Here is an 18,831-nt window from a genome sequence, read left to right as displayed (position 1 = left end):
TATGATATTTCTTATTTTTAAATAAATAAACTAGACACATTTAGCAGCATTACACACAGAGACAATAACAACACAATTAAATAAAAAGAACAACCTAGGCAGTATACAGCCGGTATCTAGCCATTTTTCATGGTTTTCTTGATATTGACCAAAATCATTATTAAGAAAACCATGGAAAATGGCTAAATATCAGCTCTTAAATTAGACTCTTATGAGCTATTTTTGTTGTCATAATTATATTTGTCCAAATGAATGTACCTTTAGCCATTAAAATGAACAAGAAATTAAAGAAAACAATAGTCTAATAATTTTTTCCATGACTGTATATCTTATTTTCATGGTTTAACACTTGTAGTATGTGGCTTTTTCAACAAGGCCTTGCTTTAATAAAATAAAACCTTTCTTGATAAGATAGAAAGTGAAATTGTTAATAAACTCTAGTTTGAGTGAACAGACATGATTATTAGGCTATTAGTACTCCACATTATCATCTATTCTATTATTTCTTTTCATTTTCATTTTGAGATTCAAACCTACAAAAAGAAAGAGCTCAAAGTATGTTTATATATAATAAACATATCTGTTTTTTTTATGGTGCAGCTTTCTGAAAGCAACAAACAAGCATAAACAAGTTAGTTTTGGATGAGGGATATATATATATATATATATATATATATATATATAGGTGTTTCCAGAGATGAAACAGATGGCGTAGTCTTTGGTTAGTTAATCAACATGAAAATAACCGGCAACTATTCTGATAAATTCATCATTTCAGTCACTTTTCAATCAAAAACACCAAAAATGATCTTGGTCAGAACAGTTAATGACAGTAAAAGTTAAAGTTTTGTGCTATTCTTTGATTTACGGTAATTAAAAATGTCTACTACGGTGATATACAATTTTGAATTTTACACCCTATTTCTGATGTAATTTGACAGTGTTTTACTGTCATTTCTACAAACATTTTTCACAGTGTACTAGAACATTTAAAATGTTTGTGACACCGTGTCACCATAGGTTCTTATGGGTTAATAATGCTTCTATTGTTCCCTTCTTGTTTATTTGTATGCTTGTATTAGTTGCTGCTAACAACTGTTAATAATAATAATGACTCATTAAGAGCCAATATGTTACTTATTTGCATGCTAATAAGCAACTAATTAATGTTGAATATGTGTTCCCTAAACAGTAATCTGTTGCCCCAATTTGGTGCTTTATGTTAATAAAGAAACCTTTTTCATAACTGCTTGCGTATGAGATGCTTGAATAAACGCATAAGGTTTATGTAAAAGTATACATAAACTTTAAGTAAATTTACACATTTGGTTTATGTAGAAATTTGCATTAACGTTATTTAATGTATCTATATTACTTTTAAATGAAAGAAAAACATTGCATTTAATTTGACCTTTTACATTGAACTTATGTCACAAAATTACATGGAAAATGTACATGTAATTAAATTACATAAAGTCCACGTTTCTGGCTTAATTCTTTTTTTTGAGTGTGTCACCGTGGGTTCTTATGGGTTAATAATGCTTCGGTAACACTTTACAATAACCATCATTTATAGATGGTAAATAGACCATTTATAAATGGTAAGCAGATAGTTTATTAATGTTTAATCATCATTTATAAACCGTATATAGGCCATTTAGAATGGTAAATAGAAAATGTATTAATGTTGAACTATAATTTATAAATGCCAAATAGAAGGTATATTAATGTAAGTTGATAGTTACTTTATCATAAAGAAACAATAACATTATAATTATTAGTTTATTAATAGTTTTGCACTCATTATAACATTTTTAACACCATATTAAGTATGTAAATGATTACAAAATGATTAATTTACCTTTAAGAAATTGCTTGAAAACATTTAAAGATCAAATATGTATAGAATTTTGTAATTGGTTAATAATTGGCTTATAAACCATCTATAAACATCACTTAGATGGTTATTGTAAAGTGTTACCAATGCTTCTATTGTTCCCTAAACATAATGAAACTTCTTGTTTATTTGTATGCTTGTATTAGTTGCTAACAACTGTTTATCATATTTCATTTTCTGTCCTGTGGCAGACTGAGTGTGTGGCTTCCTCTCTGTGAGGGCGTGGCCCGGCTGGGGGCGGTGGATGGGAAACAACGTGCTCTGTGTGTACAACAGGCAGCGATAAGACAACAAGTCAGTCAGAGCAGAAGATCACAGACTCTGAATCACTTCATCTGCTGTAACAGACCGCTGACCGAGAGGACGACCTGTTGAACCTTTCAAAGCAAAACCGTTTCTGACATGCACTTTGATAAATGTGAGTACATGCTTTTATTTTGTTAATTACAAGTGTTATGATTTGGTGTTTTTACCTTTTACACACTGCAGCTTTATGGTTTAATTGTTGAATGGTTTGACAGAAATGATGACTTTTTTTAAGTGATCACATACTTTTTTGTTGTTGTTGTTTCAACATTCATTATGTGAACAAATCAGGAGTTTTTGTGTTAGTTGCAGCAATATATTTAAACTCATTGACTGTATTTATAAGCCGACAACATTACACACTTGTCCCTCCGTTTTAAACATATTTGATGCTTATTTTGGACTTTATTTGAGAGATTTATCCTCATTCTGACTTCATTCTGAACCTCTGTAAACTAAAACTGTGCTTCAGACTTTTTTCTCACCAATAGGGCTGTTGGTAGTGTTGTAGATTAAATATCAATCTAATAATAAGTACAGTTGAGTGATACCTTCAGCCTTTGTCTCGTTTTTCATTTAGTGAAAGCATAATTCTGGTGAATCCAGGGCTAAGGACATCATTTGGGGAAACCCTGACGCCTCCACCCCTGCTCACTTGTTTTCATTTCCCCTTTTTATTATAGCCAGACAAGCAAACAGTGTGACGCGACAACTTAACTCTCTTTGTTTGTACTCCTTTTGACACAGGCCTGAGTGATTACATGTGTTGTCGTGCTCGCTGGGTTCTGTTTAACCACAAAATGAGGAAACTGCCTCAGCGCTGCTTCTTTCTTTCTGTGCACAGCGAGCCAAAAGAGAAAGGTTGTCGGAATCCCCAACCTCCCACGCACATGACTCAATGTCCAGGGGTTTCCACAACTCCTATTTGAATATATCACAGAGTAGCCCAAAGCTGTGTGGGGGCAGGCAGTGCAAACCCCAAATGTGTATTTGTGTGTGGGCTAAGATGTCCTCATACTCTTGGAGAAACCATTGAGAGCCATTTCCTCACTTGTAGTTTCTCTCAGCTGATGTGCTTCACTGTACAGTGTTGAGCAATTTCTATTGTCTGGTAATTCACTATGTAATATCAATAGTGTAGCTACATGTTGCAGCATTACATAATGTGTTTAAAAGGCCAAAGGTCACATTAAGGAAAGATCAAATGAGTCAGGATTGAGTAACATATAGTAACACCTTATGAACTTGAAAATGAAACTTATAAATGACTGATGTCATTTATTCTGATAAAGCGACCTTTTAATCTGTGGTGGGGGAAGATCACACACAGCAGCACATGGACGTATTGTTTAGGGTTCACGGCTAGAAATGGAAATACTGATCTTGAGCAAAAAGAAGTGACAAACAGACAGAAAACTAAACTGACTGGTGGAATTTGCACATTTAGTTTTGTGAAGTTCGCCCTCTTTCCTCTTTGTATCTGCTCTGGAGGACAGAAGTGTCCCGTCCCTTGTGTGGCTCACCACCGACGTCAGCGTTCAAAGAAAAAGAGAAACGATAAAAGAACATTGTGCGCTGCCTCCCAGACGTGTAGGTGCAACAGGAGGCACAAGGCCACTACACGTGTGGAGGTGACGTGCCTGTGACACCAAAGGCAGGAAGATGTGGTTAGCCTTTCTGTTAGCGTAACGGAGCGAGACAGGAAGATGTCATAGAAAATAAGCAGTGGCAATCCCATGCTTAGAGGTTTTCTGATGAATCTGTCTGGTTTTGTACGGCCACATGATGTGTGTTCCTAATGGAGGAGGCTTTATCTTTGTACTCCGGTTCCACACACAGGGTGGAAATATCACTTTATCTTCGGTGTGCGGGGTGAAGTTTTTGAGGAAACAACCTGTGTGGTCACATCGTGTATGCTGGAAACATCAGAATTCTGTTTTGTAATATTTTTTCCTATTTTTCTCACCTGTTTAATGGAAATGATCATTTTTATCAGCAGGGGGAAATACTCATCGTATAATGGATTTGATATTGATGTACTAAAAATGGAACCATGGAGAAAGTGAGCTGGCGTCTCACTCTAAGAATGTTTTCAGATCAGCATTACTGGAGATTTATACAGTCATGGTAACATTATTAGACTATTGTTTTCTTCAATTTATTGTTCATTTTAATGCCTGGTACAACTAAAGGTAGTTTCTTTTGGACAAATATAATGATGACAACAAAAATAGCTCATAAGAGTTTAATTTAAGAGGTGGTATCTAGCCATTTTTCATGGTTTTCTTGATATTAACCAAAATCCTTATCAAGAAAACCATGGAGAATGGCTAAATATCAGCTCTTAAATTAGACTCTTATGAGCTATTTTTGTTGTCATCATTATATTAGTCCAAACAAATGTACCTTTAGTTGTACCTGGCATTAAAATGAACATGAAATTGGAGAAGACAATAGTCTAATCATTTTACCATGACTGTATATCGTATTTTCATGGTTTAACACTTGTAGTATGTGGCTTTTTCAACAAGGCCTTGCTTTAATAAAAGAAAACCTTTCTTGATAAGATAGAAAGTGAAATTGTTAATAAACTCCAGTTTGAGTGAACAGACATGATTATTAGGCTATTAGTACTCCACAATATCATCTATTCTATTATTTCTTTTCATTTTCATTTTGCGATTCAAACCTACAAAAAGAAAGAGCTCAAAGTATGTTTATATATAATAAAAGATTTTGTCTATTGATTAAATCTGTTTTTTTATGGTGCAGCTTTCTGAAAGCAAACAAGCATAAACAAGTTAGTTTTGGTGTTTCCAGAGATGAAACAGATGGCGTAGTCTTTGGTTAGTTAATCAACATGAAAATAACCAGCAACTGTTCTGATAAATGATTCATTGTTTCAGTCACTTTTCAATCAAAAACACCAAACATTATTATTATTATCTTGGTCCAGATTCTCCAATGTGAAGATTTGCAGCTTTACTTTGTTTTTATAACTGTAAATGAATTGGGATTTTTCACGGTGAAGACATCACTTTGGGCTCCAGAAAATGTTTTTTTTTCCTACTTTCTGACATCATATAGACTAAAGAAATTAATCAGTAATTGAAAAAATAATAATCAGCTGATGGATGGCAGATGAAGACAACTGTGACTGTTCTGTGTGTTTATCAAAACATATCTGATGCATATTTAAACTGCTATATGTCAGATATTTTAATACATCTTCAAATTAATTCTACGACATTATTACCCGTCACTATCCATTGCATGTGAACAAAGCATGTGACCAAATAGTCCTTGTTTTTGTGTTTCAGCGCCAAAAGAGAAGCCGTGTTGCACTCTGCCCACAGTGAAGAAACTCTTGGAGCAGAAGAGAAGACGTGAGACGTCGTCCTGCTCTACGGCCAGCACCAGTCCTGCTCCTCCTACTACTGTTTCAGTAAGGCAGCAGCCACTCAATCAGCACCTCACTCAGTGTTAGATTATAAAGATTTGTGGTTGTAGGAGGTACTTATCTAAAGTCAGTGTATTACTGACAGTAGATGGTGGTTGGCACAGCCCCAGTTCTGACAGGGATGGGTGGGTGCAGCAGCAAAATGCCACTTGAGCCATTTTAGCCACTTCAAAAAGATAATACCTTGTCTTGTATAAAGATAATACCTAATCAGGATTTCAACAACAGGATTCGTCCGCTCTGTTGGGGAATGGTGGCTGTAAAACTGGTTTAGTAGAAAGTCTGTAAAAATTAAGATCCAGGGGTATTTTTCAAAAGTAAAGTTGTGTATGTTCAGTAGTAAAATCCACATAATTGTCTGCATGTATCTGTGCATCATCAGTTAGAATAGTTCTGGATGAAAGATTATAAAGATTTGGTTGTTTATGCTTTGTCTTTTTTTCTTTCTCCCAGCAGCTGTCTCCAGCAGAATCATTTACCTGTACAGGTAAGAGTCAAACAACTGCTGCACAAAATGTGTGGTATTATACAGCCTGATATATGTAGCTCATATGTGCTGTAGAGCTTTATTGTGATCCATAAACTCTTTAATAAGCCCCCACTGCTGAGTGGTATGCTCCTTTATTATGATGAACATGTTAGTTTATTATAAGGCAATTCCACATTCACTATCCTGTTGCTGGTGAGACACAGAACAACTACAAAGAGACTCAAAACGACATCGAAAAACTCCAAAGAGGCAGAAAACTACAACAAAACGAGGCTAAACAGCTATAAAGTCTGTGTATCTTGCACCTACGTATGTGGGAGAATTGGTTTGGGCCTTTTGCATGTTTTTGTGTCTAGGGGCCCATTGTCTCATATTCTACCCATGCAAATATGTTAAATATTTGTTTATATTAAGATTCATGATGGGTTAGGAAGTCAGAAAGTAGTGAGAGACAGACCAACAAATGGTTTTGGTCAATATTTCAAATATAAAGCATCTCTAGTCATGTCCGTTTGATTATTTTATCTTGAGCATAATGTCAAACAGAGTATGAATATTACTGTCCTCTCCATTCCAGGTGCATCCAGCAGCTACTCAGACATGGCAGTGAGCTATGAGTGGACCCCAGCACCAGAGTCTACCCTCAGTTACTACCCCAGTCATCCAGGTCCCAGCTACGCTGCAACCTACAACAGCCTCCAGATGCCCTCTGAGTATGGCACACCACAGCAGGGCCCCGGATATCTAGACACGATGTCTCAAACATACGTAAGAGAAATTATCTCCATGTGGACGATGCTGATCTGTGTCGTACCTTTATGATGGTTTGACCTTTATGACCTCCATTCTTCTCAGCAGGAGTGCCCGATGGCGGTCACAGATCCCAGTCTGGCTTCTTCTTGGTCACTGATGGGTCCCGGTCCGACCGCACAGCTGAGTTTTAGTTCTCAGATGGACCCCACCAAGCTGGACGAGGCCAGGATGCTGCTCCAAGGGATGGACTACAGCAGAGCGACTGGACAGGACGAAGACGGAGACACGTGAGTGCTTCTTAGTTTATTGTTTATTGTTTATTGTATCCTTTGGATCCCCATTAGTCTTCATAGAGATGAAGACTATTCTTCCTGGGGTCCACATTAAATCAAACAATTATTACACAATTACATCATTACAGCATTTATACAGATAATAACATGAAGTCATTCATCCTAACATGATTATAATGTAAATTAACATGATTATAATATATATTAAGTAGTACAAGGCATGATTATAGAAGAGTATACGAGGTAAGCATAAATTTTACCATGACGTTCAATGCAGATGTATTAACATACTTGAGTTCAACTTAACATGATTTCATATTTTCATAGATATTTTCTTAGTGAACGCATGGGCGGGAGAATGTCACGTGTGGCTCATATGTGTTTCAGTATATTTGTCAATAAGACCCGTAAAAAGTTAAAGGTGCTGTATCCGGTATTCCGATTAAAATAGCAGTACACAAATATTTGCTATGTAAAGATATAGTGGAGTTATGGCATCCTGAGCAGAGAATAGAGTCACACTTCCTGGCTGTGTGTTGCAGTCTGAGCTTCCCTGTTCTTTGTTTTGGTAGCCGCGCATACATGTTAGCGCATCATGTTAGCGCATCATGTTAGCGCATACATATTAGCGCATCATGTTAGCGCATCATGTGAGACAGAGAGTCTGAATCCATGTTAGTCGTACTGCACGAAGCCAGGTTACCTTACCTTACCTTGAAAGGTCTCTCAGCGGCTCCGCTGTCCCCCGGCTCGTAGCGAGATCACCGGCGTTACGGTACCGGGGCTAGTAGCGGTAGCGTTATGCTACCGTTACAGCGTTACGGTAGCGGGGCTATTAGGTACGAGCCGGGGGACAGCGGAGCCCCCAGAGACCCCCAGCAGCTTGTTTATTGCCCATAAAATCAGTGGATGTGTGTGGCTGAATGACATGAGGAGGAATAAAGCGTGAAAATAAATAATCTTGCAGAAAGCGAGAACTGGAGAAGCAAAGCAGCAGCAACACTCTCTCACAGACACACACACAACAAACATCCATCTCTGTTGCTCTACTACGTCATCTGGTATCACTGATCTGATTGGCTAAGAGCTACCTACAGACGCTTTGATAGACATTCGTAGCGTCCAATAAACGGCTCTGGAGGATCGTAAACCACGCCTCCTCTACGGAGAAATGAACGGCTGGTTTCCAGACTAGATCTCATTTGAGATTAGTCTGCTGTTAGCCAGGCCAGCTTGCAACGTGAATGGACACCAATATTACGATGTTACAGAATCAGTATGAATGTCTCCAGGTGAAATGATGCAGAGCTCATTACGACACTTTTACGAAAACGGCGTATGTTAGCGCCACTGATAACGGTGGCACAGCCAATCACAGATAAGAAGACTGAATCTCACTCTGAATGTTGCATACAGCGCCTTTAACAGACAAATAAGAACCTTCTCAATTACCATAGATCATAGATTGCAGTATTACTTTGATATACAGTCATACACGTAATGTGAGCTCACAATTTATTTACTTCCAAAGGAGTTTCGTTTTCAGTCATCAGCTAAAAGTGAGAGCCACATGTACACTTTGGTAATCCTAGAAAGCCAAAAAACCGATGAGTCATCATGCTCAATGATTAGAAACTCAGATAAAATACAGAGAGACAAATTCAGCAGTGAAAAGGAATCATGTGAAATTGGTTGCCACGATTTTCCAGCCTAATTTAAAACTAAATTTTTCATTTTTGTGCTCTTGTTCTGTCAGCATCCTGCATATCTACACTGCCAAGGGGCTCCGGGAGTGTGCCTTCGCTGCTGCAGAGAAGCTGAGGGATGTCGGCAGGCTTGATGCCAAAGAACACAAGGGAAAGGTAGGAACAAAAAAAAAAAACCTGCAAAAAAAGTGTGCAAATTGCTCACAGTATTATTTTTAATCACAAACATTAGAAACAATATTATAATTGTGTAATAAATGTGCTTGTGCAGACTGCGTTACTGGTGGCAGTGACGGCAAACCAGCCGGAAATTGTGCAAGATCTGCTGTCGTTTGGATCAGACATCAACGCCTGCGACGTTAAAGGACAAACTGCCCTCCACCTGGCTGCTCACTATGGTTTACCTGGAGTTCTGCAGGTAAAGCAGCAGGAATACTATATAATCACTTTATAACACAAAGCAAAGTTACCTATATCGAGCTGACCTTAACGTGATTCTTTTCTTTTTCTGCAGGTAATTCTGTCCAGCAGGCCGCCTGTCAACCTGGAGGCTCGCAATTTTGAGGGTAATTAAATGTTATTACAATGCACACTGTAAAAAAAAATCTGTTTAATTTACGGTAAAATACCGGCAGCTGTGGTTGCCAGAACATCACCGTAAAAAATACAGTGAGCGTATGTAAATGTAAATATCAGCAAAAACTGTAATTTATACAGAATAATCCCATTACTTTTAGGATAATTGTTTCATCATGGTATTTCTCCATTAACTTTTACATAAAAATTTTATATTTTTACAGCAAAACTGTGTGTTTTCTACAGTTCAAGGCGGTAGAATTTAAAGTTTTATACTATTGTTTGATTTACAGTAATTAAAAGTATCTACTATGGTGATGTACAATGTTTAATTTTACGACCTTTATTTCTGATGCAATTTGACAGTTTTTTACTGTAATTTAAACAAACATTTTTTACAGTGCACACTGTAAAAAAAACTGTTGTTTTTACGGTAAAAAACCGGCAGCTGTGGTTGCCAGAACTTTACCGTAATAAATACGGTGCAACTTTTTCTAATATTACGGTAAAATGAAATTTGCACTGTTGATTTCACATTTAAGATTGCCATTTTATTCCATATTTTACCATAAAAAATAACACGTTTTTCCATCAAAACAAACGCTGTTTGTCATATGGCAGATATGATTGACAAGAAAATATTTTATAAATGCTGCATAGATTAAACATTTTACCATTAAACATTACAGTATATTTTTGTTAGAGATACAGTGTTTAGTAGATTTAACAGTGAGAAAATGTATTTTTACAAAAAATAAATGCTAAAAATTACAGTGATGGCTTGTAAATATGTTAGTATATTTTTTATATTCACTGTACCAGTGTATTTTACAGTGAAGTAATGTATTTTTCCAAAAAAAAGTAAAAAAATAATGTTTTGGCTGATATATACATTTAGGGTGTTTCATTGTTACTGAAACCGAATTAACAAATTTATCAATTTATGGTCTTTTACTGTCATGTTTTAACAGTTTTTCACCGTAAAATCTACAGACATTTTTAACAGTGCAGGCTGTGTTGTCCTTTTTTTTTTTTTTTTTAACCTTTATTTAACCAGGTTTTGTCCCATTGAGATCCAAGATCTCTTTTTCAAGGGAGACCTGGCCAAGAACGGCAGCACATAGAACGTTTCAACACATAGTCACAAACATTGGTCAACAATACAAATACATACAAAAACAATTGAATTGAAAAAAAATGGTTAAAAGAGTTTGCACTCAAATAAAACATCTACACTCCTGAAGTCTGGATGTGATGGAATTTAACATGGATTTGAAAACATTTAGTGATATCAGGCTTTGGAGTTTGAGCTCTTGTTGCAATTTTTCAAGTTCCAAGTATTCGGAGCTGAAAATCTAAAAGCTTTCTTCCCTAACTCTGTCCAATTCAAAATCAATCAATTAAAATGCTCTTCTTTGCTTCAGGTATGACTCCTCTGCACTGTGCAGCGATTTCTCACAGCGTCACCATGAAGGCGTTGTCCAGCAGCGGACTGGCAGATGTTGTTCTGCAGACCAAGGCTGTGGAGAAGCTCTCCTGTGTGCAGATGCTCCTCAGTGCTGGGGCGTCCCTGCTCAGTCAGGTGCGGTACAACTCTCAGTATTATAAATGTCAAATGAGCTCATCATGAGCTCATGAGCCATAGATCCACAGATGATTTGGGACCCCTTGAACAAGAGATGATACATGTGAAGGGGTTTGCCCTGCTAATCCTAACCTAGAATGTAGATGTGTCACAATAGATGAATGAATGGACAGATTGGTAGCCAGCAGGTCACTTATCACGAACAAAAGCAGTGAAGCTCAGTATGTTAAATCCTGACCTTTCAGTTAGAATATTCAGTTAAAAGGGGAAGTGCCCAAGTTTTATCTAACCAGGATGATGTCATAGTACCAACCATTTCCCCTCGACGCGCTCTTTTGTTTTCCCTTCTTGTTTGACACTTCAGTGTTTAGTCTGACATTACTTTGAATTCTACAATTCCAGGAAATCAAAAGTAACAAGACTGTACTGCACTTGGCAGTAAAAGAGGGGAACATCGATCTGGTGACTTATCTGCTGAGGATTCCCCTGCCCAACATGAAAGACTTTGTCAACATGAAAGTGAGTCCCACTCTGTCGGTAAACTGGATTTTTAAACATGCGTTTATGTGTTTATTGCTTTATGTGTACACTGTAACATATTGTTGTAAGAAAACAGCCAAATTGTGACAGTAACCTACTGTTTTCCATTAAAAATGTATTATACTGTAGAAAACAATGCATTCTGCATGCATTTGCCATTTCCCATAAAATACTGTAATATACCGTAAATAGCATTGCATTCTGGGAGTTATGGTAGAATCAACAGCAGTGAGGCTGAGAAAATATGGAAAGCTGCTGTATTTCTAGAGGAGACATTCAGCCAACTCTGGTCTTGACTCTCTTGGAACATCCATTTTAATCCTGCATTTCTTGAGCTAATCACAGGATAAGTTGAACTACTACTTTTATTTGTTAGATGATATTTGCAGTATCAATATTTTACTGTCAAATCAAGTAGATACAGGATTTTACTGAACTGTAAAATTAACAGTAGAATGCTGCAACCCTGCTGCCAGTATTTTACTGTTAATTTACAAGACAATTGTTTACAGTGTATGTGCTGTTTAAACTGTATACAAACCTGACTTAAGACTCTGAGTCATGCAGCATTTTCCCCTTTCGCCATAGGCGCATGGTCACACAGCTTTACACATGGCAGCTGGTCTCCATGGTAACCCTCACCAGGAGGAGATCATGCAGCTGCTGCTGCACAGAGGAGCTGATCCCAGCACCCGCAACCTGGAGAACGACCAGCCAGCTCACCTGCTGCAGAGCGGCCCGCAGGGAGACAAGGTGAGCTGCACACTGTAAAAATAAACCTGTTGTCTTTACGGTAAAAAACCAGCAGCTGTGGTTGCCAGAACTTTACCGTAATAAATACGGTGCAACTTTTTGTAATATTACGGTAAAATTGTATTAGCACTGTTGATTTCCTGTTTAAGATTGCCATTTTAGTCCATATTTTAGCGTAAAAATAAAAAGTTTTTCCATCGAAAGAAACGCTTTTTGTCATATAACTGACAAGAAACACTTTATAAATGCCAGATTTTTCCATTAAATATTACAGTATATTTTTGTTGGAGATATGCTGTTTAGTACATTTAACAGTGAAAAAAAGTATTTTTAAAAATAAATAAATGCTAAAATGATGATTTGTATATATATATATTACAGTATATTTTTGCACGACAAACATGGTGCCAGTGTATTTTACAGTGGGGTACTGTATTATTTTTTTTAAATGTAAAATATACTATTTTGGCTGATATATACATTTACGATGTTTCATTGTTACTGAAACTGAATTAACCCATTTATCATTTTATGGTCTTTTACTGTCATGGTTTAACAGTTTTTCACGGTAAAATCTACAGACATTTTTTTACAGTGCACATCACTCCCACCGCCAGCCACATACATCTCTTCTGTTTCATCCATTATCATCTTATTAATTTATGTTTCACTTTCCAGCTCAAGCTCATGCTGAAGAAACGGAGTGCTTCCTCTCGTCGACGTATCGTGTCCTTGCAGGACCAGGAATGATTTGAAAATCCCCATTTGTAATCCCCATTTAGAGGGAATGAGTCTTTAAGACGTTGTCTCTGTTAAGAAGGGGATTTACAGTTTATTGTTATGTTGCTTTGGGAGTCTGTGGCCTAAATATTGTCAACAAACTAGTCTGGGATATTAATCTCTGGATATAATTCACATTGGATTAGACAAATTATGCTTTAACGCATAAAGCTTAAAGGGACACTTCATCCCCATATCAAAAATATTTATTTTTTTATCACCTGCAGTGCTATTTATCAGTCTCAAGATAATCCATGTGGAAACTATATTAGAAAGAAAATAGACAATAAGGTAACAAGGGCATCATTTCTTGAAAGAAATTCACAAATGCAGTTTTTTTTACTAGCAAAGTGTTCTATAGTTCCATTATATTTGGGAAAAGGGAGATATTTCTACATCTGATATCTCCAACACTCAGAAACTCACACCAAAACAATCCAAATTGATAAATAGTACCACAAGTAAAATATAAAAAATATGTATTTTTGATTTGGGGCTGCACTGTACCTTAAAATTACCTGCAATTTAGTGTCTGTAAAAAAATGATCTATTTATTTTTTCATGTGTAGATGAAGCATTTCATCCCAAAAATGTGACATCTTCCATTGAAACTTTTCACCAAACCCTTAAAATCCATTCAAGACATTTTAATTTATATATTTATTTAACATTTTGAAATGTAAAAGCCTTTAAACGGACAGAAATGAAGAGAAATGAAGAGCATTAGTTACCTTCTAAAACAGCAGAAGTTATAGATTTTGCTGTAGAAGGGTGAGGGAATAGGCTACGCTCCCAGTTTTATGTTGATTTCTATGAAATCGTTTATATATGACCTCCAGGACAATGAAATCCCCTGGTGATCCCCCCCATCATGATAAGTTATCATAATGATACACGGAGTGATGGTTGTGATTCCAGTCAGCATGTGTGCTTATGTTAAGAATGCGTGTGTCAACAATGACAAAAACAAGCCATCACATGATTTAACTCTCTCTCTGTATGCATCATACGTGTGTTAAACATCAAGTACAGTTTTTCTTTGTGGAAAAAAAGAAACTTGTATGTGTAAAACTGTTATGTATTTGAAACTGACAGTGACAAAGAATGTTATCTTATCACGGAGACATTACATGAGTAAGTGCGGTGACAAATTGTGTGACTAACTGTACATTTTAGTCATGAGTCATGAATTAAAGCACAATAACACTGTATTTTCATCTAAGTTCCATCTAAATGTTTTTAAGTTCAGGGCACTCTTTGAACAGTCCCACTTACATTGGGCTACAGTAATTAGCAAGGTGGAAAATACATCATCCCACCAGAAAGGGATAAAGAGTGTAAAGAGGATTTTTTTTTTTTTTTTTTTTTTTTCAAGCCTCATTTCCATCGAGGTTCACAATGAACCTTAGTCACAGGTGAAATGAGGTTTGGTTTGACTGATAACAAAGGTTTGAGCTGTCTCTGACTTATGTGTCATCTCTGTTGTAAATTCCTGTAAAGGAAAGATCACTCTCATGAGTAAACATAATGATTACATTGTCTCATTTGTATGTTACATTTGTGTCATTTTGGTTCATTTCAATCAATGATTAAAGACACTGATAAAATTATGTCGAGTAGACGAGACCTTTATTTCAAATAGCGGTCTCATTATTCAGTTTTACAAGTGATAATAGTATTTTCATACCTTTGCCTTTGATTAAAACAGAATAAATTACAAATAATAAAACAAATACACATCTCATTCATTCTAATATTCTTCAAAGCATTTTCCAAAATTAAATTAATCACATTACTTTCAATTTTCATCAATTTTCATACTACGCTAGCTATTACATTTTGGAAATTTGATTTATTCCATTTATTGGTTTCTTAATTATTTTGTCAAGCTAAAAAAAAAAGGTACATATCAACAGAAATAAAGAAAAATAAAGGCAATTGTTACAGTTGATTGATGCATGCTGCTTTTGTTTTTACCTGTCTAAATATTTAATCATGCTCTTATTTTTATTGTCTCCCAGGAGTCAAATGTAAGTAAGAAAGAGAAGAATTGTTGCATTTGTTTGATTAAAAGAACCTTCTCAAGTCTCATAGTTGTTTCTTTTATTGCCACCACTCACACAACACTGTGCCACCTGTAGATAGATATTTTGTTGATTTATTGTCAGACTTTCAACAGAATTCAGTGGAAGACTTGATGAAACCAGGTGAGGATTTGTTGGGAAAACCCTGTTTATTGATCATCCAGCTGGTATATCAGCCATCAAGTGTGTGTGTGTGTGTGTGTTCGCTGGCATGGTTCCTGTGACAACTTCCTCCCGTTCACGTTTATGCTACATTTTCTATACAGTCTGAGGAGGCACTGGAAAAGAAAAGGGAAATAAATAAATCAGAGAGAATTGCAGACAGAAAGAAAACATGGTAACACTTTACAATAACCATCTAAGTGATGTTTATAGATGGTTTATAAACCAATTATTAACCATTTACAAATTGCTATACATATTTAATCTTTAAATGTTTTCAAACAATTTCTTAAAGGTATATGAATCATTTTGAACTAATTTACATACTTAAAATTGGTGTTAAAAATGCTATAATGAGTGCAAAACTATGAATAAACTAAAAATTATAATGTAATTGTTAAATTAAATTAATATACCATCTATTTGGCATTTATAAATTATAATTCAACATTAATACATTTTCTATTTACCATTCTAAATGGCCTATATACGGTTTATAAATGATGATTAAACTTTAATAAACTATCTGTTTACCATTTATAAATTGTCTATTTACCATCTATAAATGATGGTTATTGTAAAGTTAAACATTGTTAAATTGAGCTGAAAATGATCCTGATATGAAGAGTAAAGTGAACTTACCCTCTGTCTTTGGAATTTGGGTTCCAGATGAGCTGGAGCTGCAAACAGAAACAAGAAAATTAGCAAATATTTGTAATGTTTTAATCCATAAAGATAACTAATATGGCTATTAAATATAGTTTGAACACTGTGGCGACAACTTTCATTGAGTTTTACTTGATTAAATGTTCATTATCAGGCTGTAAAAACAGTTGAAGCCACAGGATTCTAAAGGTAACTAAATATGACCAATATGCAGATTGTTGTCCCAGTTCAAACAGCACTTCTTGTCTTTCTTCGTGTCTTGCCATACAAGCGGCATGCGATCTGATCAACATATACTGCCCACTCACTGCCAACACATGAGGAGTGTGATGCATCCATTTTAAAAGCAAGCACTGTGATAAAGAGAAGATCAAAGAACTGCCCACACGTGATTTGTCACGCGAGGTTTCTTAGTAAAACTCTTTAATGTGTTGGAAGTGTGTATGCAGAACAGGGAGGGGGTATTTAGAGAAGAGGCATCCAGGGCAGGGAGAGGAAAAGCTGTGGGAAACTCAGTTTTAGTCAAAGAATAATACTGGAAAAGATTATTTTCTTTCCACACTGGTCGGGTTTCTCCTCCAAGTCAAGTTCATACAGCATGCACAGGCGGATCATCCACTAAAGCCTTGCACAGTTCTTACTTGGATGAGGATTTTACACATTTTGTGAATTTTTTACCTGTTTGGGGAATGATAGATTAGTTACAGATTAGGTAAAGGTGCTTATATATATGAGATAAAGCCTCTGTATTCAAGTGACATGTGAGAGGAAGTCTAAACTTACTGAGGGCTATTAAAATGCCAGAAACAAACATGATTACAGCAAGGACAACCCCTGTGGTCCGCAATGTCTCATAATCTACAAGGGACAAAAAACGTATGGGTTTTTTGATTATGATGAACTTTAAACATACAGTAGTGCAAAATTGAATATGATTAAGGTGATGCTTGTGATCGATGGTGTTAATCTTACCGTAATCAAAGTCACTTTGGTCTGGAAACATTGTATCTGCAAAAAAAAAAAAAAGAAGAGTCCGGATTATTATAGAGAACTAAAAAGGTTTTATGTTTGGTGTAGCACCAGTGTGTGTGTGTGTGTGTGTTGAGTCCAGCACCATGGACAGCAGTGAGCTCTAAAAGTGTGTTCAGACAGCAGGGTTTGTGAATCTGTCCTGATCTGCAGGGTTGGCTCAACAAACTCCTCAGGAGTCTTTTTTTTTTCTCCTCTGAGAGGAGCTCAATGCAGCATCTTCGCTCAGCAGAAAAAGATGCACCATTAAAAAAGTGGGTTACAAGCCAGCAGCAGGATCCACTACAGGGGAACCACCACAGCAGCAGAGACAAAAAAGAGAGCTTGGATGGTAAAAATAAAAGAAAAAAGTGTTGGAAAGGTAACTTAGAGTTGAAGAAGCCACTTGAAATGACTGCTGTTTAATTTTTAATGCAAAGAATTCAACTTAAACACAATGAATGAATTATTTTGCAGATATAAGCAGCTCCATTCTGTGCCAGACTGTTAGACAATCTGGGCGTCAATAATGCGGCTTGCATGTTGCTGAAGCTTCACTCCCAAGTGGCTGAGCTAGCAGTTTGTATTTCTTTCCGCTTTTAAAGACTGCTCAGTTTGAGAGAAACAAGTGCAGAATGTTTAATTATTGTGCATTTGTTCTTCCCAGTGGGGAGTTTATTAAAGTACTCCCTTTGTTATAACAGTGATCCATGCATCAGCAGTAAATTGGCTCTTGGCACTAAAGCAACAATGCAGCAGGCTAATTAAATACACAGATATAGGTATGAAAATAAAACTATTTAGATAATTCATTCAAATTAAAGCCCAAATTCCAAAATGATCAGATATATAACAACCAAATAAAGCATTCTTTCTCTACTCTATAGAGTTTAAACTGATTTTATGTATGTTAGACCATTAAAAAAACACCATAAAAGAAGACAAACAAACAAACCTGTAGTTGCCATGGCTGCACTGTAGAGATGTAGAGGACCTCCGTCTCCCAGATATTTATCAGGTTGCTGGGTTGCAGTTTAAGGTTGGATGTGAAACGAGGTAATATCTGGACAGGACAGCATGCAGAACTGGTCCAGAAGCCTCTTTGTAAGCTCAGCAGGAGCCCTCTGGTGGCCGGAGAGACACATTTCATCCACAGTGGTGGGGTAGATGTGGACTAGAGGGGTATTAGGATGCCACAGTAGCCCAGAATCAGGATAAATGGTGCTCAGCTAATATATTACAACTGTTACATATTTAATAATATCCTGAGCACCATACAGTTCTGCAGGGTATGTGTGAGAATATAGGTGAGGTAATCATATGTAAAAAAAAATGAAGATATTTTGGATATGAAGGGATTGTTGCTGTATTTTATCTGTTCATTGAGGCTTTTTTGCTCCAAGATGTGCTCCTGTTTCTTACTTATACTGCTACTATATAATCTATAGGAACATTGCTTGCATGCACCAGTTTCTACCCCATGTGTTGTCTTTTGTGCAGTGCAGTCAGCCCATTCCTGCAACTCCAGGGAGAATCTAGCCTGCATATGCAGCTTTTTACATTGGCAGAGGCTGCCAGACTCACTACGGTTGAAAATCTGCCAATAAAACAGCAGTGAACGGAGAGATAGTCAAAATTAAGTGGTTTTTCTTTCCTTTTTTTTTAAAAGAGAACCCTCTCCAAGTGCTGCACGGTGCAGCACATAAATCATTCACATGCTCACTGCTGGTGGTTACTACTGCATGTGTAACTGAAGTGTCTGCAGAGTCAGC

General features: G+C 36.4%; 1 protein-coding gene and 1 long non-coding RNA gene across 2 annotated transcripts; one reads left to right on the top strand and one right to left on the bottom strand.

Moving 5' to 3' along the window:
- The first annotated feature begins 2,299 nt into the window (after window positions 1-2,299).
- LOC131975915 (NF-kappa-B inhibitor delta) lies at window positions 2,300-13,325 on the top strand. The gene is made up of 12 exons (XM_059338738.1): window positions 2,300-2,315; window positions 5,524-5,648; window positions 6,117-6,150; window positions 6,731-6,921; window positions 7,012-7,193; window positions 8,956-9,061; window positions 9,177-9,323; window positions 9,420-9,471; window positions 10,906-11,063; window positions 11,469-11,585; window positions 12,195-12,359; window positions 13,038-13,325. The coding sequence occupies exons 1-12, from the start codon at window positions 2,300-2,302 to the stop codon at window positions 13,107-13,109; spliced, it is 1,365 nt and encodes a 454-aa protein (XP_059194721.1). The 3' UTR covers window positions 13,110-13,325.
- Window positions 13,326-14,826: 1,501 nt separating this feature from the next.
- Window positions 14,827-18,062, bottom strand: LOC131975928 (uncharacterized). The gene is made up of 4 exons (XR_009394769.1): window positions 18,015-18,062; window positions 17,024-17,059; window positions 16,028-16,065; window positions 14,827-15,501 (listed from the first exon to the last, which is right to left on the bottom strand). It is a non-coding gene; the product is annotated as an uncharacterized LOC131975928 (long non-coding RNA).
- Between the last annotated feature and the right edge of the window lie 769 nt (window positions 18,063-18,831).

This window comes from Centropristis striata, chromosome 8 (assembly GCF_030273125.1).
Source record: "Centropristis striata isolate RG_2023a ecotype Rhode Island chromosome 8, C.striata_1.0, whole genome shotgun sequence".
NCBI classification, from domain to species: Eukaryota; Metazoa; Chordata; class Actinopteri; order Perciformes; family Serranidae; genus Centropristis; species Centropristis striata.
Note: the sequence above shows the minus strand (reverse complement) of the source record. Positions and strands in the feature narration are given on the sequence as shown.

What these genes read in the sequence shown, in the direction of transcription:
- LOC131975915 (XM_059338738.1), top strand. An exon ending in ACACGATGTCTCAAACATAC is followed by an intron (nt 6,922 to 7,011) that starts GTAAGAGAAATT and finishes TCTTCTCAGCAG; the next exon opens with GAGTGCCCGATGGCGGTCAC. An exon ending in AAGACTTTGTCAACATGAAA is followed by an intron (nt 11,586 to 12,194) that starts GTGAGTCCCACT and finishes CTTTCGCCATAG; the next exon opens with GCGCATGGTCACACAGCTTT.